Source organism: Eurosta solidaginis, chromosome 3, assembly GCF_040869045.1.
Source record: "Eurosta solidaginis isolate ZX-2024a chromosome 3, ASM4086904v1, whole genome shotgun sequence".
NCBI classification, from domain to species: domain Eukaryota; kingdom Metazoa; phylum Arthropoda; class Insecta; order Diptera; family Tephritidae; genus Eurosta; species Eurosta solidaginis.
In genome coordinates this window covers 22927075-22954861 of record NC_090321.1, presented here as the reverse complement: position 1 = coordinate 22954861, position 27787 = coordinate 22927075, and the positions used below count along the sequence as shown (strand labels likewise).

General features: G+C 36.0%; 1 protein-coding gene across 8 annotated transcripts in view; it reads left to right on the top strand.

Annotated features, from left to right (window-relative positions):
• The window catches only part of ths (thisbe), a 481670-nt gene that overhangs the window by 56561 nt on the left and 397322 nt on the right, over positions 1–27787 (top strand). For 2 of the 8 annotated variants that reach the window (XM_067771239.1, XM_067771235.1), the window contains exon 2: positions 22819–23825. In XM_067771239.1, coding sequence (XP_067627340.1) covers positions 23824–23825 — 2 coding nt within the window. In that variant the 5' untranslated portion in view covers positions 22819–23823. Of the gene's footprint in view, positions 1–15652; positions 16104–18796; positions 19259–19278; positions 20024–22818; positions 23826–27787 lie in introns of those variants that run through there. The other 6 variants (XM_067771232.1, XM_067771231.1, XM_067771237.1 and 3 more) reach the window with 6 other exon arrangements.

The following is a 27787-nucleotide window of genomic DNA, read 5'->3' as shown; positions in this document are numbered from 1 at the left end:
ATACTGACGACCCAAATTTTAGTCCAAATACAATATTTGAACGAGTTCGCTCCTTTAATATCTATTCTAGGCCGAATCAAAATTTCAGCAACTGCTCGAGCCTTAACTCAGAAACGGTTGAGACCACGAAAAAGTACTTCAGCCTGGACCTGGTTAGATTTTTCATGACGTTCAACTTTGAACTAAGCTGGAAACTCGTGCAAGACATAGGATATTTGCTAAGTCATATATGTAATACTCCAATATTGCTACAAAAGGCTAGGTACATTTTCAAACATCAGAGTGATGTTTGAACGTTTTTATAGTATATTAACTTTGATTGGATAACGGTTAGTTGTACAGTTATAAAGGAATCGAGATCGATATAGACTTCCATATATCAAAATCATCAGGATCGAAAAAAAATTTGATTGAGCCATGTCCGTCCGCCCGTCTGTCCGTTAACACGATAACTTGAGTAAATTTTGAGGTATCTTGATGAAATTTGGTATGTAGAGGCTCCTGAGCACTCATCTCAGATCGCTATTTAAAATGAACAATATCGGACTGTAACCACGCCCACTTTTTCGATATCGAAAATTTCGAAAAACCGGAAAAGAGCGATAATTCACTACCAAAGACGGATAAAGCGATGAAACTTGGTAGGTGAGTTGACCTTATGACGCAAAATAGAAAATTAGTAAAATTTTGGACAATGGGCGTGGCACCGCCCACTTTTAAAAGAAGGTAATTTAAAACTTTTGCAAGCTGTAATTTGGCAGTCGTTGAAGATATCATGATGAAATTTGGCAGGAACGTTAATCCTATTACTATATGTATGCTTAATAAAAATTAGCAAAATCGGAGAACGACCACGCCCACTTCTAAAAAATTTTTTTTTTTTAATTTTAACAAAAAATTTAATATCTTTACAATATATAAGTAAATTATGTCAACATTCAACTCCAGTAATGATATGGTGCAACAAAATACAAAAATAAAAGAAAATTTCAAAACGGGCGTGGCTCCGCCCTTTTCATTTGTCTAGGATACTTTTAAGTCGAACAAAAATTTACCACTCCTTGTGAAATTTGGTAGGGGCTTAGATTCTGCGACGGTAACTTATTTCTGTGAAAAAGGGCGAAATCGGTTGAAGCCACGCCCAGTTTTTATACACAGTCGACCGTCTGTCCTTCCGCTCGGCCGTTAACACGATAACGTGAGCAAAAATCGATATATCTTTACTAAACTCAGTTCACGTACTTATCTGAACTCACTTTGTATTGGTGTAAAAAATGGCCGAAATCCGACTATAACAATGCCCACTTTTTCGATATGGAAAGTTACGAAAAATGAAAAATGACATAATTCTATACCAAATACGATAAAAGGGATGAAAAATGGTAATTGGATTGGTTTATTGACGAAAAATATAACTTTAGAAAAAACTTTGCAAAATGGGCGTGACACCTACCATATTAAGTAGAAGAAAATGAAAAAGTTATGCAGGGCGAAATCAAAAACCCTTGGAATCTTGGCAGGAATACTGTCCGTGGTATTACATACATAAATAAATTAGCGGTACCCGACAGATGATGTTCTGGGTCACCCTGGTCCACATTTGGGTCGATATCTACTACCACCACTCCCTTTTAAAACCCTCATTAATACCTTTAATTTGATACCCATATCGTACAAACAAATTCTAGAGTCAGCCCTGGTCCACCTTTTTGGCGATATCCCTAAATGGCGTCCACCTATAGAACTATGGCCCACTCCCTCATAAAATACTCTTTAATACCGTTCATTTGATATACATCTCATACAAACACATTCCAGGGTTTCCCTCGGTTCTTTTTCCTACATGGTTATTTTCCCTTATGTTGTCACCATAGCTCTCAACTGAGTATGTAATGTTCGGTTACACCCGAACTTAACCTTCCTTACTTGTTGTTTTTGTATTCAATAATCTAATGTACCTAAATTTAAATTTTTTCTTGTCACACTTATGCTGCTTCAATTACAAAAAATTTATAGGCTGTCTTGTTTTGATTTCGAATTCAAAATACATTGCGAACATTTTCTATTAGCAATATAGGAGTATTACATATAGATATGTGCTAAGTACTAAATTCTGCGACCCTCAAGACGCGCACATGAGATTTAACTTATGACTTTTATACCGTTAACATAATCTCCAAATAGAAGCGTATGATTCCGATATCAAACCTTTAAATGGTTGGAAAAATTTTAATTTTCTTAATGAATCAATTTTGAAGAACATTTTTTTTCAGTGGCATTATACTTTTGTACATGATTCAATCACAAGAGGTTTGCTCGACAGACACATTTTTTTGACAATTGCAGCCAAATCGAATTGACAGTCGTTAAGTGTGTTGTTTCTTTGCGAATTTTCGAAAAATATTAGTAGTAGAAATAGGAAGCAATCAGTTTACAAATACTCGATAAGTACTTAACTGCACAATTCCTTAGAACATTTATTTTAATTTTATGATGAATTTATTAAATATGCCATGTTCTATTAGTGTGGCTGAACATAAGTTTTATGAAAAGTACGGACACCAAGGAATCGTGCACTTTCGTAAACCTATGAACATACGTAACCTAAACCAATTCAAAGTTCGTCGTTCAACGTCAAAACCTCGACTATTAAATCGATTCACGTAAAAATGTCATTAGTAAATAATGGAGATGCCATAACGAAATGTACTCATTGGTCAGGTAAAAGTCTAGAACAGGAGCCTACTGCTAATACGCGTCCAAAAATATCGAGAGAGGTGACCTCAACAACAAACAAAAATCCTAAGGCGGAAAAGAAAATTTGCATCTCTGTCCGGAGATATTTGCAGTTGAGGTTGGCAATTTTCATGTGGTTGTTGTGATGTTTTTGTGCACTGAAAAAGATTTTGTGTACGAAAGGATTTTGCACGCATTTAATATTGATCCCACCTCATTGTTGGACCGGCCAGGGTAATTTTTCGTAAGCTCGGCTGAAGGCCGCCAACGCAACCCGGGGTAATTTTTTGGTTCTTCGTCAATATCTTTTGAACGAACTAAAATTTTTATTTCCTCCTTCGAATTATTGTTATTGCGGTCAATACGCGTCTTTTGACACTTCCCACGATATTCTGTTCTATTAATTCCCTATGTTCGGAGCATTCGTCTCCATTTAAGAATTTGGAGAATCGGTTTATATTTGGAATATTATGCATATTCGGACCTCGGGAGGTAGTATGAAATGAACATATTCCGAATATTCTAAATTAACGGTTTATCCGGAACGCTTCCATGAATACCTAACGGAAAAGAGCTTTCCGAAATTTCAGAATAAAAAGGTGAATACTCCCTGTGTAGAAGGACCGCACAAAAGCCTAACTCTTCTGTGAAAGTCAAGATATGAATATAAAGTTGTAAGACAATGAGCCATTTTCTTTTATTTTTGTTTTTGTCAGTTCATTGCGGCTGCTGAGTAGCGTATCACCCCAAGTCGGCTGCCTGTTCAATATCATGCTATCTTAAAATATTTTTCAAAAATTTCCCAATTCGTGATTTGTCACAAATATTAGAATTAGATTGAAGAACACTTCACCTCAGAATGGTTTTCATTAACACCCTCTTATGACAAAATGCATTGAACTTATGCTCATGTAGGGAGTTTTTGAAACAAATTTTGGGATAGTGCATTTTTGAATAAAATTCTAACGTACGGCATTCTTCAAACAATTTCTGAAAGAATGACCAAATCAACATAACTTTATCAATTCACGAAATATTTAGTAGAAAATGAATTACTTCCCCAAAAACATTTGGCATTTACAAATTTATTATCACTACTAATATACTACCAAAGGTACTTTCCTACTACAATTTCACCGAAGGGGATTGAATTATTCCCCGTTTTCCTTATTTCGTAAAAGCAACCCGTCCAGATTTTTCAATTTGGGAATGTCAAAGATATGTCATCATTGAAGAACAAACCTCTAGTAATTGAATAATGATTTTTGAATAATTTTTATTGTCAATTTGTTAGTATAAATTTATTTTTTATACCGAAGTGCTCGTTCATCATATAAAAGTGCTACTGCTTTGCACTTTTATAAGAAAATCAGATATTTCCATATTAATTTTATGTATGTTTGTTTAATGGTGTATTCAGTTTTATTTTATTTATATGCGAGGGCATATGGGAGTGCTTTGATTTTTTTTTTTATATTTGAAGTTTAAATTTATATCTGTGCCTATGATTCAGGGCACAACAAAAACGAAAGTGCTATAAGTGTATAGGGGCTGAGCAGCTCTGTACTATAGGTATACTTCTGCCTTAAATAAATTTAGCCCACCTGAACTGAGTATGCCCAAGCAATTTTAGTCTTACCAAGTCCAAGTTATAACTTTCTTAAAGTTCGCATTGATCATGGTGAGAATAGACGCCCTGCTCTTCACTGAAATCGCCTAAATTTTCAGCAAATCGGTCCAGATGGCTATGTAGAAATTGCATATTGATACTTATATTTACACCCAGATGGTGAATGTGGAAAGTGTAGCATCAGTTGGTTGGTTGTTGTTTTTCTAACAGTGCTTCACTCCACCCAACATTACAAGCAAGACATACATTATGTCTGTCGAGGTTGATTCTGGTTAGGTAAGAGTTTAACCTGTTACAGTATTGATATCGAAGTTGAGCTAGTGATATGCGTCTCCCTATAGATAATGTTTTCCCCTCCTGTGAGTTTAGGGTATTTTTATTTGACAACGAGGTTGCCGGACAATTCCTGTTGTACAGGTCTGCCGCCTTTTTGTGGATATCACTGCGACTTATTTCTGTTCTTCACATCTTCAGATGTGTTCTCAGTTACCGTATTTCTTCATAATGCTTCGGAGATTATTTCTTAAGGCCTTGGAATGTGGGTCCTCTTCAGTCAGATGTCTGTTGGGTTGCCAGATTTCTGGGTACTCAACAGAAACTGTTTGTTCAGTATTTCATTTCTCTCTCTAATCGGGAATATACTTGCCTCATTGTGTATCATCAGTTGGTCTATATCTTAGACGCATATAGACGCTCAGAGCAGTTAGGTAACTTCCTGTTTCGTGAAAAGGGTTTACAATCCAAACATTTTCAGCTGCTTTTATGCGGCCATCAACCAACTGCTCAGACGATTTGATGGATCGGGCATCTCATGTCGGGTTGACCACTAACGTGGAGAGGAGGGATATGTATAACTAGGAGGTCCCGAATTGGACCAGGTCTTGGCAGGAAGAAGTACCTGCAGGAGAAACCTTGCGAAAAATATCTAGAAGTCATTCTAGATAGTAAGTTGTCGTTGAGGTCCTCACGCACCGGCCAGTTCAATCTAACCTACCCTAACTTAAATTATTGAATATTTCCAGTTTTGCTTTAAAAACAAACAATTTATAAAACTAACAAGTAAGGAAGGCTTAGTTCGGGTGTAACCGAACATTACATACTCCGCTGCCAAATTACATCTTGCAAAACTTTTAAATAACTTTTTTTTAAAAGTGGGCGGTGCCACAGCCATTGTTCAAAATTTTACTAATTTTCTATTCTGCGTCATAACGTCAACCCACCTACTAAGTTTCATCACTTTATCCGTCTTTGGTAATGAATTGTCGCTCTTTTTCGGTTTTTCGAAATTTTCGATTTCGAAAAAGTGGGCGTGGTTATTGTCCGATTTCGTTCATTTTAAATAGCGATCTGAGATGAGTGCCCAGGAACTTGCATACCAAATTTTATTAAGATACCTTAAAATATACTCAAGCTATCTTGTTTACGGGCAGACAGACAGACGGACGGACGAACATTGCTAAATGAATTTCTTTTTTCGCCCAGATCATTTTGATATATAGAAGTCTGTATCTATCTCGATTAGTTTATGCCATTACGGGGTACCGTTTTGCGAACAAAATTAATATTATCTGTCAGCTCTGCTCAACTGACTATAAAAAAGCCAGTGGTAAACTCTGAAGTCTCCAATTGTTTAAAAAAGAACATTGCTTAATGATTGGTTTAAAATGTAGGCTCAAATTTCTAATCGGGTATTAAACAATGTGACACCCTTGCAGCAGGCACACTAGGGGTACAAACCATTCTTAAAACATATTTTCGTTCATGGGTTAATAAAAGAAGCTTATAAATAGTAACAGACAGGGTAATGAAACATATTTATATTATACACATCCATATGTACATACATATATGCACTTTTGAGGGCCATATATTCTGCTAATAGATTCTTAATACTAAAGTGATATATAAATAGGGTTCACTACTAGCCACGCACATTTGTATGCATATACACACATATGTATTTATGTATGAAAATATTTAGCTTAAGTAACTAATCCTGTATTTGACATATTAACTTATCCACACACGCTCTTATTCTGTGGGTTCGCGTTCCTTTTTTGTTGCCCAAAACGTGCTCCATTATTTAGTGGTCAGCTTTCAATGATCTAATCTACCGTTACTGCTTTCAACACAAAATATAGCACTTATGTAAAGTTATCCCGAAATATACTTTTCCCTACTTCGGTCGGCCGGTCAGTTTGCGTGCTTCAAAACACATTTAGCATTATTAAGATTATTAAGTTACAATGACTAAGCAGAATGTCAACCACCACTTACTTAACATATGGTGCATTCCAGGTCAAGTCATCTTACCGACGCATTTTGCAGCACAGATCTAGCTGTAATTTGGAAATATTTTTGTGCACTCGAAAAACATGGAAACAGTTATTTCTTGAATAATTTTTTAATGATATTAGCGAAGAATTACAAAATTTATACAGAGCGATCTTTAAGGCCGTGGCACAATGAAATTTTTCTTATAGATGCGTTTAACTTATGTATTACAGTAACAATCAACCAAGATGTTGCCGTTATAAATTTGAAGGAACTTCAGACTTGATAACTAAAGTTTATTTCGCTTTTCCCATTCACATACAAAATTCTGCGAAGCACTGTTATAAACATTCTCCCTATACACAAAAATACTTCCTAACATATTTTGCGTCGTATTCATTTGTTATATAGCAGTTTTTAATTGCGAAAAATGTTAGAAAAGTTACAAGGGAGTGGAAAAAATAATTTCACTTGCAAAGTGTGACATCACCCTTAGCTAAAGCAAATGTCAAATTCTTCTTCTTATGCTTTGCTTGCAACAAAAGTTTGCAAGTTGGCTACTTTTTCATGTCAGATGGCGCTAGTGTCGCGCTCTACCGTTCCTCATAAAAATACGTGCAATCTATTCATAAAGCATAAGATTGAGTTAAACGCATTTATATGAAAAACTGCGTATTTGACGGGGATTTTACTAGTACATGTTTCTGAATTTCATTTCTTCGCCCAGCTAGCTTTTCGGGATATGAGTTATGAACTCGAAATCTACCACATTTATAGCGGTATGAGTTTGAGCTTTGGATTGAAAAAATTGATTTAAAACACTTATATTTAAGAATTCATGAGCTTAACACCGGCTTATAATAATTGAATTTCAATTATTATATATTCTAAGATAAAATGAAAAGAAAGAAACATTTACTGGCATATTGCGATGGAACCATTTCGAAAACCGCCAACGTAATCATCATCAGGCAATTTTGTAATGTTATCAAAGGTTTCACCGGGATTCGAACCGTGAATCACATGGTGAAACTGCAGTTGTCTTTATAGAGACAAAATGTCTCAATTGTGTTGTTAGTGTAGAAATGAGAAAAACTGAATTAAGCATGAAAACAAATACCAGTAGGACAGCCTAGTGGTTAAAGGCAACTGCAGTTTCACCATGTGATTCACGGTTCGAATCTCGGTGAAACCTTTGATAACATTACAAAATTGCCTGATGATGATTACGTTGGCGGTTTTCGAAATGGTTCCATCGCAATATGCCAGTAAATTTTTATTTCTTTTCAGTTTCTCTTAGAAAACATAATAATTGAAATTCAATTATTATAAGCCGGTGTTAAGCTCATGAATTCTTAAATATAAGTATAAACTGAACACACCTTTAAACAAACGATTTAAGACACTTTTGTCTGAATTTAATTTACTACTTATAGAATAAAAGGCCTAATGTCATTATTTAAGCGATCCTGCAAAAAATGAACAATTTTGTCATATACTCCAGCATGAAGTACATGACCCAGATCAATTTTGGCTTGCGAGTAGTCCATTAATAATTTTTGGAAATTTTTTAGTTGCTCCATGGAGTACTCTGAAGAGGTATTCCTAAATGAAGATGTAATCCGAGCAGAAGTAAGTGATCCTGACCTAGGCCATCGCAGTGTAAATTGGAGCACACTTATTTAAAAGAATGAGGATCAGTTGAGGTTTGCTCGTATACTCTTTAAATATGCCTAAAGGACTCCTTAAATCGTAGTACTCCACTACTTATCCTCATTCATATAAACAACAAAATTTTCAACACAAAATGTGTAAAATTTGTATGACATTTATGCGTTTTGTTATAAAACGACTTCTCATACAAATTATTATATATCTATGTAATTCCTAGAAAGTGCCGTTAAATCCCATCCATATCTAAAAAAAAATATTTTTTGTGAAGCATGTATTTTTGAAAATTTTGGTGTTTTTTGTTTGCATTTAATTATTTTTGTAACTTTTCGAAAACGTTTCAGGATTGAGTTGTGCTATTTTAACCTTTTACTGAGTTTTCCAAAAAGTTATACCGTTAGCTTAATGTGAAAATGTGCTAAGTTGCTTTTTACAAATTTTACAGGAGACGAAAAAAATTTAATAATTTTTGAAATAACCTCTTTTTTTCAAACTGTGAATGATTATACCTTAGCTGCAATACTTTTGAGTGAAGAAGCTTTGAAAAAGATAAATAAAAATCATGTATGCTAACCAAGCAGCTATTTTAGCTATTTAGCACAATTTTCGCACTCAAAACCAATTTTTTTTCCTGACTTAGCACTTTTTACTCAACATGTTTCCCCATCACTCCTCCCCTTTAATGATTGAAATATAACACTAAAACTATATATTTCACAAAACATACTATTTATTTGTCAAACTATTTCCAACGGTTCTGATCTGGACTCTTTTGCAGGATGGTGCGCAGACAATAATTTATTTTTAAATTCAAACAAATGCTGTGCCACTGCCACACACTTTATCTACAAACTAAACGCTAAATCTCGTTGTCAAGAGAGTAAAGACTTTGGTGTAATTTTTGACTCCAAACTCCCTTTTGCTAGTCACATTGGCTCCATTGTTTCAAAATTTGTTGCAATGGTTGGGTTCAGTAGACGTAATACCAGTGACTTTAAGGACCCTACGACGTTGAAGTCACAATATATTTTTGGTCGGAAGTGGTCTTGATTATTGCTCAATAATATGGGATCCTTTCTATGAATCTAACACCTATAAAATTGAGAAAGTTCAAAAATTTTTTACAAAAATTGCTTTACGTATGCTTCACTGGCCAGTTGGACTCCAAATTGCTTGGTCTTCAGGCTTTGCATTACAGAAGAACTTTTATGTCACTCATGCTTGCTATAGTGTAATAAACTTTAGCACGAGTTGCACTGATTTATCTAATTTGTCCATTCCAAATATTCCATTCATATTTTCGGCATAATAGATTATTTATCGAAATAACTCATAAAACGAATGAATGAATGAACCTATAACTAGGACTATACTTCTAGTAAATCGATTCAGTAATGTTATTAATTTTAATAACAGCTTATATAAGTTTAAGCTTGAGTTGTGTTCTATTTTTAACTAGTATGTAAGAAAGCATGTAGTTATCGACATGTAAGAATTGAAGTAGATTATGGTCAGCGCAAAGCATTTATCAAACATCAAAGGCATGTCTCAATTGGGTGAATCCAATTTCAAGAGGTTGTCTTCGCAAACCTCTCAAGCGGTTGCCAGCGCAATATATAGTTTCTCCAACTCAATTTTCAACCTCCTGTTTCATTGAGAGCCGAGGCTCTGGCGATCCCAGGTTCCTCATGGAACTAAGGGGTGGGGAGGGCGGAATGGCCTAGAAGGTTTAATGTGGTCATATACATCATTCCCGAGATGGTCTTGCTAGTACCTCAATAGTGCTTTGTTACCGAGACGTACCGTATCTATGTATATCCGGCAAAGGACCATCAATATCGGTAATACTCCCCAAAGCATTCGGGAAGTGTCTTTATCGTTAATACAACAACAACAAAGCATGCACATTCTTTTTAACAACTGACGACTTAGCATATTTACACATCATTGTGATCGATGTATTTTGATTTAAGTTTTAAAACTGCATTAAAATACAATTTTTCAAAAAAAGTGACTTAGCACATTTTCACATTAAGCTAACGATATACATTTTTTCGATTTTTTTTAAACTTCTAAATAATAGTTCCTGTAAAACAAAAGCGCAGTAAAAATATAATGGTGAAATATGCCTTTTTTGTATTTTTATTAAAACCTTATTATTGTTGTTCGGAGTGTCATAGTGGTAAAAAATTATTTTATAAAAAAAGGTCAAATTAATATAAAAAAATTTAAGTATAGCAAAAATCTTAAGTAAGATGAGCATCGACTGCCTCATATACCCCATACAAATGTTTGTATATATAAACATATAGTTTTTCATTTTTCAGTATATATGTAGTGTAACTGACAAGTCTATGTCTGGATATTTTTATTTTTTCTTCACATATACATACATATGTATATTAGTTAATCCCTTTTTGGCTTTACAAAGGATTTGTATGCTATTTGTTTTAAATTGTATTACAAATGCTTTATTATGAATAGTGACCTAGTATATTTGCCTTTCGTTGTTTTCAACACGCAACAGCTGACCAGCTAATTAGTGATGGCATTCCAAATGCACCGTTGAATATTTGCACCATATAGGTTGGACTTTTTTGTCAGATGACCGATATTACAATTTTACCGCTACCTTGGTTCACATGTTGTAAATTGACTGCTCGACAGTTCTTTAACATTTGGAGCGTTGTTTATGCATACAATTTTTTTTATGAACCTCAAAACAGTACTTTGTCCATACCAAATTTGACAAGGAATTGGAAAATGTTTTTTTTTTTTTTTTAATCAACCAAATATATAATTGTCATACTTGAAAAATTTCTAAATTTTTTAACACAATTCGCAACATATGTAGATCCTTACACTCAACTTTGTACATGCAATCATTTACTGCAAATTATTTGCACACAACTATTCACTGCCATTCAGCTGTTTTAGAATTTGACAGTTAGTTTGAAATGTGTGCTTACACTCGCAATCTCTTTTTCTCACTCTCATAACTTAGCACATTTTCACGCTAGCTTTTCCTCCTTGAGCCTTTTGCAATATGTTTTTCTTTTACCGCATGCTCCCAACTAACCATCTCTCCAAGCACACATACATATATAAGCTAATCCGTACTCGCTCTCTTTCATACCGCGTTCCTACATATATATATATATATATGCATATACTACATTTCATACATATAATCCACTCAGCGTTAAAATTCTTTACCAATTTGGTAGAAAGGCGCGTTATACACATCGTATGAAAACGCTCAAGAACCTACTTACTTACTAAATTGGTGCTTAACCATTTAGACGGTTATGACCGTCCAACAAGGCACGCCAGTCGCTTCTTCTTTCCGCCAACTGGCGCCAATTGGTCACACTAATGGATTTTAAATCGTTTTCCACCTGGTCCTTCCTTTTCCCCTTTAAAGCCAAAACTGAAGTTGTTTTATTTCAAATTAAGTATTTTCAGTTATTATTATTCACATAAATATGAAATATCTTTCAAGCTGTGGTCTGTATTAGAGATATAAGCCGCCGATTTTCGTCGTTTTTTGCATGCCGCCGCCGAATGTCAAAAATATTGGCGCGGTGGCGGCGGCGGCGGCGTCCGGCGCGGTACTATATTTTCTACTCATTTAAGACTGTCTAGGCCATTTATTGTTCATGTCGAAAATTGGACGGATATGGTCGAAAGGAGTATCAACGGATGCGCATCACTGCCAATTATAAGAATTCAAAACACGAAAAGAAAAGTTATATAAAAAATTTAAATGCTCACTTTGCATAACTTTAAAAAAAAAAATAAGAAGGAACAATGAATTCAAATAAAATGACCCAAGTCGAACTTGTTTTCAAATTGTCCTGAAGTTGTTAAAAAAGCAAGTTATGATTTTTCAAAAATTCTATATTCCAATTGGCGTAAATAATAAGCGAAATCAATTATGCAAAATCCTTTAGTAGTTTGACATTTCCTAAAGTTGGCGGCCCTATCCCAACTAGTCCCTTGGAGTGAATCACAGTGATTCTAGCCTATCAACCAAGTTTAAATACCTACACGTTTCGTCTCCTCTTACATATGTGAATACGTAGGCACATATATTTACCAGGTGAGGCTTTGTCCTCCTCAAGAATACTCAAAGTGGTAAGCAAAAGTTTTCCCCAGATAGCTGAACAAATGACCGGGCGTGCTACTACTCTAACGTAGTGGACAGTCGAAGTAGTTTGAAAACTGAAGCTACGCGGTTATTCATAATGAATTCTTATATCAAAAGGCCGGAAAACAACAGTTTGAACTGAGCGCATAACCTTAACATCTTTCAATTTAAAATCGGTCGACTTTCATTCTAAAATATCGTTTTTGTTTAGCGAAGACTATTGAAATCAATGTTTCGAACACAAAAGTCTGCAAATTTTGGTCTACATTTAAAAAAAAAGGTATCCAGGCTCCTTGTAAAATTTTAATTATGTAGGATAATACTATTTTCACCCATGAGTTACGCAATAATATCCACTTGGACTGCTTATGATTTCGAGGGCAGCATCCTTGGCCGAATAGTTACTCCCTAACGTTTCAAGGTGTTTCTCTGGTAGTGCTCGGAAGTATAGCGCGACAAAAAACATCTGTTAGAAAGTCTTCGGAGCTATACATAGAGTTTATAGTGACGTTCATGAAGGTATGAGTTCGAAGTCGCAGCCCTTTAGCTTCTGTCTTGGCATGTTGTATGAGGGCCAGGAGGTGTAGGAGCGACTGGTGGTGGACAGGTTTGCTACTGTTCGCACTTCGGGAATTATAGCTCTTAAATCACCCCGAAAAACCTAGATGCCCCCTTTGGCGCGATTAACAATAGGCCAGAGTTGGTGCTCATCATTAAAACTGTGCCATGAGAGCCATGAATATTGAAAGACCATTAATAGCAACCGTAAGTCGCCTTTGTGCATGACCAGCAAGGAACTACGCTTTGTACGAGACATACAGACAAAAGTGACTCTTTTAAGTACCAGTCCCTAAGACCGAGGTTAGGTTCGAACCCTCCCTGAAGTAAGTGAATGAAGGACAGTCCCTCCGCAAGGAGCTGCTCTTGAAATTTTTTGAACAATCCGCGAGACTTTGCGGCAAAAACCCCGGATCTTTCGGAAATCGTCAAAACGTTGATCTCCTTAAATACATACAAACCAAACCTTTCCTAAATATTATTTTTTTAAATAGAAAAAAGCTTTTTAAAGCAAGAACACCGGCGTATACTGGCGCGCCGCCCACGTCGCCGCCGCCGGTATATAATAGTGCATACGCCGCCGCCGCCGATATAGTGATCGGCCTAAACCTCTAGTCTGTATGTATCAATTAAAATATACAAGTATTTCTTGACCACTTCTTGAGCATTCCTTCAAGCGTCTATAATGCTCAAAATATCTAGGCTTAAATTAATGGTTGCAGCACTCAACTCATCAAATAGGAAAATACATATTTTCATATAAAAAATGTCAAGTTTGGCTTAGAAGAGAAAATTAAAAAAAATGTTTGAGCGTTTCCTTGTGATATCCGGCTCTAAAGAGAGAAGAGAAGGATGAAAATTCGTTTGTAAAAACAAAAGTTCCGACAGGAACAGGGCATGCCGAATTCAAAAGTTTTAAATATCTTCATGTTGGGAAGAAGCACTTTTCTTAAGGTCGCAGCACTTTTCTTTGTTTCAAAAATATAATTTCATTTCATAGGTAGTTCATAATGCCCCACAAACAAAAGTCCGCACTAAAAATCCACACTGTTCCTATATAAGATACTAACAGACCCGGCAGATATTTTTCTGCCCTAACTATGGTCTATCTGTAAAGCTTTTGAGAAGTTTTTATCTCTCACTCTCCCTCCCACTCTCTCCTACTTTTTTCATATCATTTTACTCACTCCTCCCTGTCCTTTTCTCTATCTCTGCGACTCGCCCTCTCCCTCTTTTCTCTCACTTCCTTTCCGCTCCTCTATCCCTACCTCTATATCTTCGTCTAACCCTATGTCTTTCTGTTTCCATTTTTTCTCTTATCTTGTTCTAATGGTTATCCATTCCTTATTCACAGTCTCAGTCCCAGTTCAAAGGGCTATCTTTATATAAAGTTTCAGGCGCGTCGAACCATGAATATGATTTGATAGAAAATATCCGTCCCTCGTCCAATTCCCAGAAAAAAATATCGTAAGTTCAAATCTAGGCGAAGGGCTACAAATATACCAAATTTCAGGCAAATCTAACCATTACTAGAGTTTTTTCGGGAAGATCGGTCCCTGGTTCACTTAGGGGAAAAAAGGTTCGTAAATACTAATCTAGGCGAGAGCTACCCATGTACCAAATTTCCGGCAAATCAAACCGTGAATAGAATTTGTTCCAAGAAATCGGTCGATGGTCCATTTACCGGAAAGAAACTTCACAGGAACACGGGTTGCTGTGATATCCTTGTTTATATATATAGAATAAATATACGATTAAATCTCATTAAAAACCAAACATTAGCATATACATACAAATATACAAAAAAAAAAACAGAATTTTGTCTAAATTTTTTAACGAAATATTCAACAAATTTAAGAAAAGCGTATTATTAAATTGATATATGCATTGTTAACCATTTATGTTGCATTCACATGGCAACCAGCTTGAATATGTATGTCAAGGTGATATGGAATGAAAATACATACAACCATCCAAGCATACCTATAAATATACTCCCGAAGTTAAAAAACGTTAGCGAATGCTGGATTGTTTCACCATTCGATCTTATTCAATTTGTTTGTGACGCATTATGTAATGTGGTTAAAGTCCCACTCAAAGCAAGTTTGCTGGTACAGTTCATAGCGAACAAACAGACGAATTGCGTTTTCTCGGGAAAAATGCTAATTTTGTTTAAATAATTTTGCTGATAATAAAAAGGAATCAAGTACTTTTTTTTTGTACAGGACGAAGGGTAATATTTCAAAGTTTTACTGCAGTGAAGAAATATTATAAACGATCAATTCGTTTTTGCTTTATAGACGTGTAAAAAAATTGTATGATTTTTCACTACTTTTTGGCAATTTGCTGCGCCCCGATAATATATAAAAGATGTCGAATCAATAGTAGTTATGTATATGAAATGCACTGTATGCGCATATTTTGTGCTGCTAAAACTCACCTGAGTTCTGACAGAAGCAGCAACATAACTAACAACGAGCGCGCATTGTTATTGTCATTTAGGAAAATGAGAGAGCACAGAAGAAATGAGCAGCAACGGCAACGAGGATTTCAATCGTAGTAGCAGAGTTGCAGATATAAAAATTATTTTTTGACATTTATTTTAATATTTCGTGACACACAAATCAATTTTGCCGTCGTTGTCGTTCGGTGGTGTGTTACGTGAATTTTTCCAAGCGAAACGATTTAAATAAATATAAAAATTTTTTGTGAATTTTTAGGATTACATTTAATAATTGGTGTGATATTATATAAAGAAAAGTGTGGGAAAGCGTGCGTTTAAATTAAAATTGTCTTACGGCATGGCTTGGAGCCAAGAAAACGTGGAAAAATTGTGCGTTTGAAGTTGATGGCAATAGTGACACAATTTAATGGGCACAAATACATACATACGAGCAAAGAAATGAATTTAATTTAGTAAAATACTAGCGTGCTGTTTTTAGGGGCACGGCTGCGGGCTTAAATCGGTTACGAAAGTAGCTATAAAAATTGTTAAGAAGTTTTTCTTTTTTTTAAGGATTCAGTGTGCGGTTTGGGAGCACTTCGATAGAAAAGTGCCATTTAAAGTGTTGATGAGTACTTAAGGTATGCACTTAGTAGTCAAAAAACAAAGTTCTTTACTTAGCACATACATATGAACGAGTACATACAAATCATCAGTATATACATATGTAAATATAGGTATGTGCAGTGAAGGTGTGCTATCTTGTTTTTTATGCATAAGCTTTTGCTTACCACAAAATATTCTCAATGACTTGCCACTTTTCTATTTGCTTCTATACATTTTCACATACATACATACATAGTATATCTACAAACAGCATGCGAGCGCCGTGATACACCAACACGCACACCACTTTAAATATTTGTGTATGGAAAGGCCCATTCTGTGTGTACTTGTGGTTACTCATACCACATAGCGTACTTACTTCTAAGAATTGTCTTTTCTACTGCTTGTACTGCTGCTTTGCTAATCGATTTTGTTTCCGGCATTTTTCACGTGGTCTGAACCACTACTCTGCCTTTTACTCTTTGCCTTTGCACAGTTGTACGCTTGTGTACATATATATATACTTATATGTATATGTAGAGAGATCTGTATGAAAGGGTGTTGTTAAGGAGTTTGAAAGCTTCACGTCAGAAGAATGTTGACAATGACTAATATAACTCAAGAAATTATTTCTATAATAATACTAGCAACTCGGCAGATGTTGTTCTGCCTTAACCTTGGTCCAGCTGCATAACTTCTAGTAATTTTTTACCACTTACTCTCACTCCCACTATCTCACCCTTTTCTCTATCCTTTTATTCTCTCCTATATCTGCGCATCTTTCTCCCTCTACCTATTTTGTATCACTTCTTTTCTCTCTAGTTCCCTATCCTTCTCCCACCCACGCTCTATCTATCCCTATCTCTCTATTTTCGTCTAACTCTATATCTATTTCTTCCTCAGTCTCATTCTCCGTCCCTTGTTTTTCTTCTCTCTTGTTACCAGCCCCAGTACCAGTTTTAGTCCCAATCACAGAGAGTTTTATGTGTTTTTGAATGCTGTTTGATAAAAAGATAAAAACAAAGAACTTTGTTTAAAAAAAGTTTTGGGGTATGAAAAATTGATATGATCCGATTCTCGGACCCCCCCAATATCTTCACAGAATTGCATGGTTGTCCTACCATGGATTCATCATACGCGCAGATTGGCTTTAAATTGCTCTAGATGCTATTTTGTAATGCAAGAAAACTCACTTAGGTTGAAGCGTGCATCTATACTGAGTACAAGGTCGCAAGTAGCTAAAAAGGAATGAAAAGCCCGATAAGTTGTCATAGAGGGTGCAGCTAATGATGAATATATGTATATGATCACTCAAGTAAGAAAGGAGTGGAATGAAGTATGGGGTTGCAAAGATTCTAGGATTGTATGTAGGTACTACCATATAAGGCTCATAACGTTGATCATGTCTCCAAAGAGAGAAGAATTAAGGCTTATGATGGGCATACAAACAGGACACTGCTGTTCTGTGAGGAAAATATGGGGGAACCGATGGTCAGTGTCGTTTGGTTTGAACTCTTTTGCTTCATGCCGATTTTCAGTGTTTCCTATGATTCACTATGTCGATTTTCAGTAGTCATAAGGAGACATACCGTCACAGTTCTGAGTGCAGTATTTTGGCAGGTGTGGAGCCCTTCTTACAGTGAGTGTTTTAAAGTCCAGCGACCAAACCGACCACCCATAACATATAAGCGGCCGGCCAGTTGCAGTGTGGGCTATTAGTAACGTTTCCCTTACTTTGCTTCACGTGGTGCTAGTATGCGAGTGAAGCTAAGATTGCTTTGTAATGTTCAACCTGATATCATTTCAGGACAGCTAGTCGGTAGTATAACGTCATCAATATGAACGTCCTATATTTACTTCGCCTGTTCGTTCCACGTCGTGAACAAAGCGGCTGTGGACTAGATCGATGACAATGTAAGAACTAAAAAAGCCAAAGAGACTGTATAGATAATATTTTATTTTGAAAACTAGTGCATCTATTGAGAGGCCGGGGCCTTTTTCCATTTGTGTACAGTCTTAAGTAGAGACAATAATAGTTAATCCTTCTAATCGTGATAAGGGCTTTGAAATGTAAAAAGTCTAAAGAAGTGGAGGTAGGAACTAACCAGTGACAACGCCTGCACAATTGGATTGAAGCGGTTGATAAGCACAATGTAGCTTCAAAGCTTCCGAAACCCAATTGTCAATATCACATGCGCGAGGAGAAACATGTTACAGATATGAGTGTATCATACACATATTTAGCATATGAGGCTCTGGCGACCCCAAGTTCCTCATAAAACTGGGGGGTGGGGAGGGCGCGATGACCTAGAAGGTTCTAAGTTGCTTCTAAATTGCTAGTACCTTATTGGTGCTTTGTTGCCGGAACGTACCGGATCTATATATGGAAAAGGACCATTAACATCGATAATCACTACCCAAAGCCTTCGATTGCGGTTTTGGGGTTTGTACTTTTGAATCCTGTTGTTTTATGCCCATATTACATATCTAATTCACTCTATGTAGCGATAAATACAATCCCCGCAGACTCCGGGTAGTTTTACCAATATTGAGGGTGATTTGCCGGATCAGGCCATCCCACCCGACAGTTCCTGAAATACTCATTTTACTTTTGAATTTAGTCACTCATAAAAAATCACCCTATATACACTCATACCCATATTTGTACTTTTGTTTTCAGGGTTTATGCCTTATTTTCTACAATATTTCTTCCTCACTCGCATGCCTTGCTTTATTATCGTTCTCTAACTGAGCTTTGGTGTGGTGTGTCAGCTGTCTTAACGATTTTTCACCGAAAATGCATAGAAATGCATGGAAAACTTTAGCAGGTCGATTACGTTCAAATCATTTGTGAAGGCAAAGCAAAAGCGCAGTGACCATTTTATTACCAATTTTGACAACTTCTTGGCTCCACATCTATGACTGGTGCTTATAGTGGCTTGAACAGCGATGCTGATGTTTTAAGTGCAATTTTCGACGCATCTGCAATAAGTATTTATGTATGAGCAATTGACCGCACAGTGGAAGAGTTCAAAAGGAGGCCCGTCAGCTGCATTTTCCTGCTGCGATTTTATTATTGTTGTTTGCTGTGCATATTTTGGTGATGGCTGACTAGTCTGCAGCTGCTATAAATGTTGTTGCTGTAACTGTATATCTGCATTTTGACCTATCGACCGGATTTTTGTTGCTGGTGCGTGCTATGCAACCAATTTGCATGTATTTGTATTTGTGTATGTGTAAATGCGCTTATGTGTGTGTGTAAAGGTTCTATGAAGTTGCAAATGTGCTTTTTAAGCAGCTAAAACATAAAAAGGTGCTGTAGAACAAACATAAATACAAAAAAGTTCAAGAAGAACTTGGGTTGCATAAGTAAAATTTTTCATTGTTTGAAAAACGTGTGTAAAAATAAATAAGTTATAAATCTACTTCCTGCTTCTCGACTACTATCGGTACTTTTGTAGTACTTTTTACAACTTCTTCCAGTCACGCGAGCTCTGCTTATGTAAATTACATAATAGAGAGAGACATTTTTGTTTGTTTCTATTTTTGTTGTTGATGTGCGCGTGTGAGAAAAAAGTTTGATTTTGCCTTCGAGTTTGTGTCTCAGCGCACAGCTGACTGATTGCTATACATAAATATACACACAAAATTTTCTCAAATAATCGCCTAAAATTTAGTTTATGCGCGTCTGGCAGCGCTCTCCATGAAAAGGACTTCAAAGTCGGTACACTCATTTGCCACAAACAAATTCTAACAGTTTCAAAGGTTTAAGCAACGGCACCGGTCCTATGAGTTGAAAACGTCGCACATTATTTCTTACTTTTAACGGTGATTTTTTTCTTCGGTATACGCAGTTTACACGCGACGGTCAACTGGGTTGGTCAGTGATGCGAACGCGTAAAAGTTCCTTTAAAATCTTGGTGGAGATTTAAACTTTCGCGATTTTCAATGGAAGGTAATTTGTTTTATGGTAAACTCAAATTTTAATTTAGCTAGTGTCAAACGAGAACTTCATCCATCGTGTGTAGGAAAATATGTGTACCAATGTGATTGCATCTGATTCACAGCACCAGTTATATATATTTCCCAGATATTTGTTGTATGGGTGCTCTTCTTAAAAATATCTCGCTTTTTTGGCGAAAGTTTAAGCTGAGAGCAGGTGAAAACTTTATTGTTATCGTGACCGCCTTAGTGAAAATTACGGGTTAAGAGGAGCAGTGAGCGTGAAGATCGAGTTCTTGTTGCGTTGGGCGTGTTAGATCTTAATAATTGTCTTGATTTCATATAAAATTTTCGTGTCACAATGTTTATGGTTGAACTCTTTCTAAACGGTTCGACCGATTCTCATGAACATTTGTGAGCATATTGAGTAGATCCGAGAATTGGATCTTATTAATTTTTTATACCCGAAAATGGTAAGGAAGGTACACTCCTTAATTTTTTTAGACATAATTTTTATTTTTTATATTTTTTATGAAACAGCATTCGAAAATAAACACAAACTTCTGGGACTGGGACTGGGACTGGGAGTGGAACTGGGATTGTGAGTAAGGGATAGAAAAGGGTATAAAGACCTTAGAAGAAGAAGAACGAGGGAAACAGAAAGAGACTAAGAAAGATATAGAGTTAAAAGAAGATAGAGAGGCAGGTATGGAGCGGGGGAGGAAGTACTAGAGGGCGCTGGATAGAAAGAATTGGATGGAAAAGACGGAGGGAGCAAAAGAGATGCAGGGAAAGAGTGAAAAAAAAATTATAAAAAGAGGGGAAGAAGAATAAGAGGTAAAAACGTATAAAAGTTATGCAGACAGCCCAAAATTAGGACAGAACAATGTCCGCCGAGTCTGCTATTTGGGTTGAACTAGGTTGGGTTGAATTGTCGCGTCAATAAAGACCTCACATAAACTGAATGTGTCCATAGTGCTACCAGAATTTATTGGACGACCAAACTTAAGAATCACTCTCAGGCGCCACGAATTTTGTTAAAGAATAATTGCCGCCCCGAGAGCTGGCAACTCTGTCGCCCCTAATAGCTGGAGCCTTGGATTGGCGAACGCAGAACATGAACACAGAATGTGCTCAATCTCTCCTTCTTGCAGCGCACACTCCCTATATCTGCTGTTACTGACGGGGCCTATCTTATGAGCCTGTGACGCCAGAAGGCAGTTTCAAGTTACTATGCCCATCGTGAGTCTTAAGTTCTCTCTTCTGAGATATGAGCCAACTTGTGAGTCTAATATCGTATAAAGTGCACATGATCTTAGAACTCTTGCAGCTCCTCGCTTCTGCCCTCGCCTTTCCTACTTGTTGGAACATACGCTGATCATTGATAATTTGCATACCACCTCTGGTTTTTTGGTATACGTATTTTTTTGTATAGCTGCCCACCAAACAAGGATCCCATATTAAAATATGGGTGTAACAATTGCTTTAAGTACCAAATGGGAGAGTTTTGGTGATAGGCCCGACGTGCAACCTAGCATCATCTTGCATGCATTTTTCTCGCTCTCACTTCCACATGGAGGATGACTCCTAAATATTTTGTGCTACATTTTTCTTTGTTGGGTTACCCCTCCAAGCTTAGGCTTAGTGCGAAAAGGGACCTTAGATTTCTTAGCAAATAATACTAGACCGGATTTTTCCGCGTTTGCGGTGAACCCAATTCCAGATGCCCAGGTATGTACATCCCGAAGTGGCTGATGCATCAGAGAGTTGATTATTGTTAGGCATCTGAAGCTTATGGCGGCCACCGTGGTGTGATGGTAGCGTGCTCCGCCTACCACACCGTATGCCCTGGGTTCGCATCCCGGGCAAAGCAACATCAAAATTTTAGAAATAAAGGTTTTTTAAATTAGAAGAAAATTTGTCTCAGCGGGGTCGCCCCTCGGCAGTGTTTGGTAAGCGCTCCGGGTGTATTTCTGCCATGAAAAGGTCTCAGTGAAAACTCATCTGCCTTGCAGATGCCGTTCGGAGTCGGCATAAAACATGTAGGTCCCGTCCGGCCAATTTGTAGTGAAAATGAAGAGGAGCACGACGAAAATTGGAAGAGAAGCTCGGCCTTAGATCTCTTCGGAGGTTATCGCGCCTTACATTTATTTTTTTTTTTATCTGAAGCTTATGATGACTGGAACGTCATCTGCATATGCCATAAATTTGACTGGTACACCGTCGAATCGCCTAAGCTATTGTTTTATAATCGGCCTCAGCATTGGCAATAAAATCCCACAGTGCGACGTTCCTCTGTTGACAGATTTTGTTGCCTCGTCCCATTGCGTTGTATTCATTCTGCAGCGTAACAATGAGCCGTTCCAATTTGTTAAGGCCAGATGAACTTCAATCGAGATGAGAATGTCCATGTTTGCTCGTATCGAAAAATTGCTCCGGCGAAGTCCAGAAAACACCTAGGGCTTGTTAATGGTGTTCCAAGGCTTCCTATATATCCATAGTATCGATGGACTGGCCTTGTCGGGTCTGCTAGTAAACATATAATTTTTCAAATTAATAACCCTTTTGTTCCTACGTACATATAAATATAGACATAATAATAATAACCTAATACACCTTAAAAAGGTCTTAACAATAATGTACTAATACCCCTGAAGAAGGTGTAACAATTCGTCGAAACTCGTAGAAGTAAAAAAAGTTATTTTATAAACGGCACACAAACTTTTCTCTAACAAAAACAATTGAAAATAAATTATTGACTTAAGTTTCAAAAATTTCAATATGTTGTTTTTTTATTTATATTTACAGATAGATGTGAATAGCGAGGCGAAAATATCTTAATCGAAGGAACAGATAACTGCGTCGAAGAACCATCGAAATTGGTACTTTTAATGCACCGTTTCCAGGGAAGTTTCGAATACAGTCATACAAAATCGAGTCAATAAAATAATTGAAATTTATTAAAAAAATTTAACCAAGCACATTGTTTAATCAAATAACTAAAGTAAACGTCGAAATTAAAGAAACAACCTTTATAAATAATTATAAGTTGCAATTAAAAATAAAAATTATATGTACATGATAAAAATTAAAAGAAAAGAAAATCACTAGTGAAGTATTTAAGTAAGTATAAAAAAAAATTGCATAATTATTGGGGAATATTTTAGTCGAAACATATAATAAATGCCTTAAAAAAATTTATATTTTTTTAAATATATAAATATAAATATAAAAAATATATTTGCGAACTAATTTGCAAAAAAAAAAAAATATAAATTTGCTTAATAAATTTTCCACAGCATTGGCAAAAATTCTTGGAATTATGAAACACGCTTTTTCGAAACAAAATCAATATAACGAAATGTGTAAAAAAGTGTTAGTTCATTATAATAAATGTAAAAATACATATTAGTCAAAAAAAAAATATTTTTAATATAATTTAATAAATAATATTTGAATAATTAAAACAGAAATTAAAATTGAATAAAAAAAAAAAAATTAAAAATTAGTGCGTAAAAGTGACTTTAAACACAATATAAAATTCTGAATTGAATAAAACTATATATATAAATATTAGTGCAAAATAAAATTATATTGAAAAATATATGTATTAGAAAACGTGTTTAAAGTAGTTCCCTTATATATATTTAAACAAAAGAAAATAAAAAAAGTACGCTTTAAAATTATTTCAAGAAAAATTGCGTTACTTTGTGGACTTCATCAATGGTCGCTTGTCGTCATCGTAAAGCGTAGCCGAATGCGAATCTTAATTACATGCAAAATAAATGGGTACAATGAGGCCAAATAAATACGATGTGAGTATACAGATTTTAAAATAAATACCTAAGTAAATTAGGGGCCCATTTTGATAGTTATTACGATAAAATTTTTTTTTTTTAGTAGAAAATGTTTGGTTCAATAAATAGTCCTAGATGAAAGTTTACGGGATCACGGGGATACCCATAGCATTTTCCTGACGAAGCATGCATGCTTTAAAAAAAAATTCACAAATAAAAGTAAACTCCGTACTTTTTTTTTAAAAGTGCAAAAATAAAAGTCCATGCTTTTATTTTTTAAGGACAATAAAAGTCCGGCTCTCAAACTATGGAATGGGTCATGCAATTGAACCAAAGTTTATACGAGCAGATTCTTCTAAATATCTTTATTGTCATCTGAAATTTTTTGTGACTAATACCAAAAATGTGTTATAAAAAATTTAAAACCAGCTCTCATACTACTGTAACGCATTTTGAGGGACTCCGTTTATTGGGGGACTCCGTTTATTTTGCAGCTTCTACTAATGTTCGAATCGCTGAACTGTCGAATAAATAATTCCAATATTCAGTTTTGCAAAATGGTCTTTATTTAGACTACTTTGCGGGTAGTACTTTACAATCACAATTATACTCCACTAATAGCGTGTTTAAATCATTCCTCAGTTTGTGCTGCTTTTACACTCTCTGTTACCTCGTTCGCATATTCGCGGTCTAGACTTTTCACGAACTTGCCTTCTGGAACAGTTGTATTTCATACTTGGTTATTTAGCTATATGCGTGTGCATGTGTGAGTTATAACTTCTGCTTTTAGTTGATTACCATGATGTAATAACGACAAGGTGGTCTATGTAATGACAGCTCATTTGAAAACTCCCATACAATACGAATGATGAGAGAAAGGGGAAGAATAGAAGAGGCCGTTTTGTAAAACAGTATTAAATAAAGTACTTTTTAGTATCAAAGCCTAAGTATGTTTTTTACACTTTTAATGAAAATAACTCTTATATTGAAGTACGTTTATGTCAGGCTCTCCTAATATACTTCTGGTTCTGCTATTAAAAGTAAAAACATGCAGGGCCGCCACTTAAAGATATATTACTATATTTTCTTCAAAGCCTTTGTGACCTAATGTTCGTGAATTCTGTTTTAGTATGGCAAACCTGAGATATTTTGCTTAATTTGTATTCCGAAAGGCAAAATGAGTTACAAGAAGAATAAACAGTGAAGGTATGTGGCGGCCACCGTGGTGTGATGGTAGCGTGCTCCGCCTATCACGCCGTATGCCCTGGGTTCAACTCCCGGGCAAAGCAACATCAAAATTTTAGAAATAAGATTTTTCAATTAGAAGAAAATTTTTCTAAGCGGGGTCGCCCCTCGGCAGTGTCTGGCAAGCGCTCCGATTGTATTTCAGCCATGAAAAGCTCTCAGTGAAAACTCGTCTGCCTTGCAGATGCCGTTCGGAGTCGGCATAAAACATGTAGGTCCCGTCCGGCCAATTTGTAGGGAAAAATCAAGAGGAGCACGACGCAAATTGGAAGAGAAGCTCGGCCTTAGATCTCTTCGGAGGTTATCGCGCCTTACATTTTTTTTTTATGTGGCAACTTAATGACGACCAAACTCCTCCACTAATGTTTGCGGCTATTCTACATAGTAGTTTCTACTATACATACATAAACATAAACATAAGATGACGCAGTGAGGGATGGAGGTTCGATGACGTTGCGCTGATGATGGAAATACCAGTGGCCTGCTATAGTTTGCAAATCGCCTGAAGAGAGGTAGGGCTGATCATTTTACTTGAGTAGATACCCGGGTACTCACGTGGGGGGATCCAAATAGCCGGCCTACCGAGCATTACCCAAAATCTGTGAACAATGTAAATAAATAATTAAAGGCGTGCTAACCTCCGTAGGGATTTAAAGTCAAGCTTCTCTTCCTATTTGCGTCGTGCTCCTTTTAATTTTGCCTACAAATTGGCGGGACGGGTCCTACTTGTTTTATGCCGACTTCGAAGGGCATCAGATGAGTTTTCACTGAGAGCTTTTATGGCAGAAATACACTCGGCGTGCTTGCCAAACTCTGCCGAGGGTTGACCCCGCTTAGAAAAATGTTCTTCTCATTGAAAACTTGTTTCTAAAATTTTGATATTGATTTGCCCGAAGAGTGAGCCGAGGATCTTCGGTGTGGATGGCGGATCATGCTACCATCACACCACTGCGGCCGGTATGTAGTAACTGCATGTGTTTGTATATGAAGAGGAGCATTAGTTATTTCAGAGAAGAAAGGTCAGATAATACCCAGCTACCCAGCTATCCAATTACCGGATTAATTGGGCATTACCAAAATTACTGAGGCAGCCGGTTCCAATAAGAACATGGCAGTTTGCCATGTCGGTCATTGATTCGTCGATACTGCTACTTCATATGAGGCACGTCTCACAGCCCCATCCAAGATTAACCAGTAAGCACCGCAGACAAGATGGGATAACCTGCGGGGATAAAAATTATAGAAGCTTGTAACTGTATAAAGAATGTACATAAGTATGAAACTTTCTCGTCATTCACCATCGAATAGCCCACGGCTACACTGACCATCAGTATGGTAATGTGCTTAAGGCTAAAACCTGGCATGTTCACTCCGTCATAAACTGTTTCCAGATTTTCTGATGGACCGCTTTCCAATGAGTATTTTAACACTATTGCTTGCTGACCGAGATGTGTACTCGAATTGGCACCTGCCACATAAAACAATATATACACGATCTTGTGTAGTAGTTCTTTAATGTAACATTAATCTACGAGCTACAGACAAAGAATATTATATTGTACTAGCGCTTGTAATGAACTTTCGAGCGCTAACTCTACAAATATATAAAAGTCGGGTTTAGCGACGTAAACGACAGGGTTAACAAAAGTGTGCCTGTGTGACACCTGAAACATTGGCAACAGGCGGAAGAAATGCTTTCGGAATACGCCTCAGAACGGCAAAGAGCAGGAGAAAAGCACTTGGAAAGGAAAAGCGAATGACCCGATTAAAAAATATTATTTAAATATGTATTATAATGATTATTATAATGATTATTTTAAACAAATTACCTTTATTTTGCGACGGAAATATTAAAATTTCTATAATTTTGTTAGACAAACAAAATTATTTTATGAAAATTGTCACGAATTCGAATTGTATAAAAGTCAACACAAAATAGATTTGGAGAAAAAAGTGTTGCATAGTTTTTCGGAAAAATTGATTTTTGTAGTTTTTAGGACACTTTTTCTTCTGAATAAAAAAGTAGTTTTGCAAAGAGGCAAATTGAGTTTCAGAGTGGGAGTTCAAGATGGCGGATTAGAAAGAGAAGCTGCCAACGTCAGTCACCTTGTAATTGCATCATGGCTGATTACTATATACAGCCCTTATTCAAATCAATCTTCTACAGAATATTAAAAATTTTTATTTTCTCATTATTGCTTTATTGAATGACTAAAAAATATAGATGGTTGCTTGGTATTTCGGATTCTATTGTCAATGTAATAAATGATAATCAAAAATAATTTATTTTTAATAATTTACAAAAAATAGAAAATTATCAGAAAAATAAAAATTTTTATTTTTGCAGCCTTTTTTTAAAAATAGGCACATATTTGGTTAACTGCAAAATCTATGAATAGTTACACATGCATTGTATATTAATTGGCTTTAAAGTTAAAGAAAATGGCGCTTCTATCCATTTCAACTATTTTTTGTAAAAAGCATACCATTTTTTTGGGCTGCTGACAGATGTTCGTTAATGAAGCAAAAAGCCCTGTGTGAAAAGGAACAGCTAATTATTTCATTTAGCGAAATGGCGATTCCATTAAGTTTCTGTATGAAATCGGTATATCTCTTTTCAATCGCACAACAATTCCCAAAGTCATTCGATACAACAAATTGCTAAGTGTTTTGTTATTTTTTAATTACTTACATATTTGTTTGCGCATTTCTTACGAATCAAAATAAATAGTAGT